Genomic DNA, 2,490 nt, shown 5'->3' on the forward strand with positions numbered 1-2,490 from the left:
GGACCTAACATTATAGATCGTATTGTGACAACAAATAGTAGGCTAAGTGAATTATGAGAGATTCTAGTTTCTTGTATCCTCCTCTTACAACAAAACTGTGAAATTCAAATGAAGTATCATTATTCGTCTCTCACCATAGAAATTATTGGTTTGAGTTACACAGTCTATTTAGCGCCTTTAAGAAACCGTTAAAAGGAACAGCGGAGTTCTCCTTTGATGGGATTTGGTGCGAGTGAAAGCGAGGTATTTTGAACGTAACTGTCAATCACCGCGGTTAAGAACCGCCCATTACTGGATAGGGGTATATTTAGAGCTGGTGAGGGTGCACATTACTGTCATTCAAACTCTGATAGGAGGTAAGGATGCCTGCGTCACAAACAGGCAACTTCTTTGAGAGAAATATCAACATGCCCCCTGGATATCAGATACCGTTTTTGGGAGGTCCAGCTGGGGTACAACAGCAACAAGCCCCTTATTTTGCTGCGATGGCTGGGGTACCTTTGACATATTCCGGACTACAGGGATACAACTTCATCCCCTATCCACACCACAGATACATTGCGAACATGGTAAGTTATTTGACTATATGTTTTCTCTATTGTATACATAATCAATAACATTTCCAGCTAATTGTCTAAATGTATTCATAATTTATCAATGTCGGAAAAAGAAAGCATTCTACAGACCTTTTTAATACCAATTAAATGTAATGCGTAATTACACACTTCACAAATCAATGTGGTCAGTTATGCACGAATTTAAACATATAATCTAATCACGTTCTCTTATGGTTTCAGAACAACTCTTTCGACCTGAAAGCTGTCTCTCCATATCATCAAGCGCTTCTCGGCCGAGGAGGTCCATTCTACCCGCAATACCGACCAGGCGCAACCGATGACCTGATCAGGGTCGCCAAGGTGGCTACCCGGGAAAGCACCAGCGCGCTCAAGGCCTGGTTGAACGAGCATCTTAAGAACCCGTATCCCACGAAGGGTGAGAAGATCATGCTTGCTATTGTAACCAAGATGAGCCTCACGCAGGTGTCCACTTGGTTTGCCAACGCCAGGCGACGACTGAAGAAGGATAATAGGGTAAACTGGGTGTCCAAGGGGAAATCTGACGAGGAGGGCGAGAGCGACGAAGAGGAGGGCGAGGGCTCTCTGCAGAAAACCCGTTTGGACGAAGAAGATGAGATAGATCCTCCAACCGAAGATGACAATGAGGATATTGGACATAGAGTATCCAACTCAACGACAGAGCCGGTGGATAAGCGCCTTGTGAAACAGTCAAACGACGACAATAGAGCTGGTAGGCTCGCGGCGCACGCGGGAAAAGTGGTAAAGAATGACACAGAACCCAAATCATTTCCAGCTAATCTGGAAAGTAAAGATAACGTTGAGTGTCAAAAACCCAAAATATGGTCTTTGGCAGAAACCGCGACATCGGAAACGGGGAAAAAGCTCCAGTACAGTGCTTGTCATCCTGGCACACAAGTTGGCAAATTCTGGGCAGAATGGGCATCAAGGAACGGACTGTACATTCCCGTATACCCTGCTCACGATATTCTATAACAGAGCATTTATTATTTAAAACAGTCGAGGACAAATTGTTACATCTTATGCACTTTAAAATACCAAATTACATGGCGTGGGTCTACTTTTTGACGTTTAAACGTGGACTAATTTGCTATGAAAATGCTGGGTATATGTTTGTTAGGCTACTTGTAAGACCAATAACTCTTACGGGAACATGTTATGTGCACATATGTGTATATATATTTTCGATGAACAATCTTTAAATTCTTATTTCATTTGTCTAATCACAAAATAATATTTTGGTAAAATAAAATCGCTCAAAATATAAAATAACATTTTCGTGTGTGTTCCACTATTTTCAAGGATCAGTTCTTACAGCAGGCTATTTGGGTTGGGAAAGGTCTGGTAAAGCGACAGTCTGATTTCGACTGAAATGTTACATTATTTTACATTCTCGTGTAGTTTATTATAGTTTCAGACGCATGTATCCATGCATATTGCCAATATATCTAATGTTAGGAAGTTTAAGCTGTTGTTGAATAACAACCATCTACAAAAAATGCGTTATAATTTCATTGATAAAACATTATAGAATTTACATATCAAACCCAGATCTGTTAAAATTCATGTATTAGGTTAACTCATTGTTGGTCCATGCAGGATGATGATGGCCTCCACAAATGGCCTACCTTAGGCAACTGACCACATTGGCCAAAAAAATAAACTGCATGCCTGTTCAATATAATACAGCAGAACTTTAAATTAGTATAAAATATTCACAATGTAATACAAATCTATATTATCTTCATGGGAAGTATAAATGGAAACGGGTTAAGTGTTCTGCATCTCCAAACCTCCACAGGTAGAGAGAGATTGTGTGTGTGGTGTGTTTGTGTAGGAGAGGAACTAACATACATACAACATGAGAGCATACAGTATCTACAGAGTTGGAGGT

At 40.5% G+C, this 2,490-nt stretch overlaps 1 protein-coding gene across 1 annotated transcript; it reads left to right on the forward strand.

The window, feature by feature from the left end:
• Positions 1-352: 352 nt before the first annotated feature.
• Positions 353-2,163, forward strand: LOC124022914 (iroquois-class homeodomain protein IRX-1-like). Its single transcript, XM_046337597.1, has 2 exons — positions 353-569; positions 798-2,163. The coding sequence occupies exons 1-2, from the start codon at positions 363-365 to the stop codon at positions 1,569-1,571; spliced, it is 981 nt and encodes a 326-aa protein (XP_046193553.1). The 5' UTR covers positions 353-362; the 3' UTR covers positions 1,572-2,163.
• The last annotated feature ends 327 nt before the right edge of the window (positions 2,164-2,490 follow it).

The sequence above is a fragment of the Oncorhynchus gorbuscha genome, linkage group LG03 (assembly GCF_021184085.1).
Source record: "Oncorhynchus gorbuscha isolate QuinsamMale2020 ecotype Even-year linkage group LG03, OgorEven_v1.0, whole genome shotgun sequence".
Lineage (NCBI taxonomy): Eukaryota > Metazoa > Chordata > Actinopteri > Salmoniformes > Salmonidae > Oncorhynchus > Oncorhynchus gorbuscha.

Excerpts from the sequence above, each read along its gene's own strand:
- LOC124022914 (XM_046337597.1), top strand. The coding sequence starts at position 363 with ATGCCTGCGTCACAAACAGGCAACTTCTTTGAGAGAAATATCAACATG. Across the intron at positions 570-797 it reads ACAGATACATTGCGAACATG|AACAACTCTTTCGACCTGAA; the intron begins GTAAGTTATTTG and ends TTATGGTTTCAG.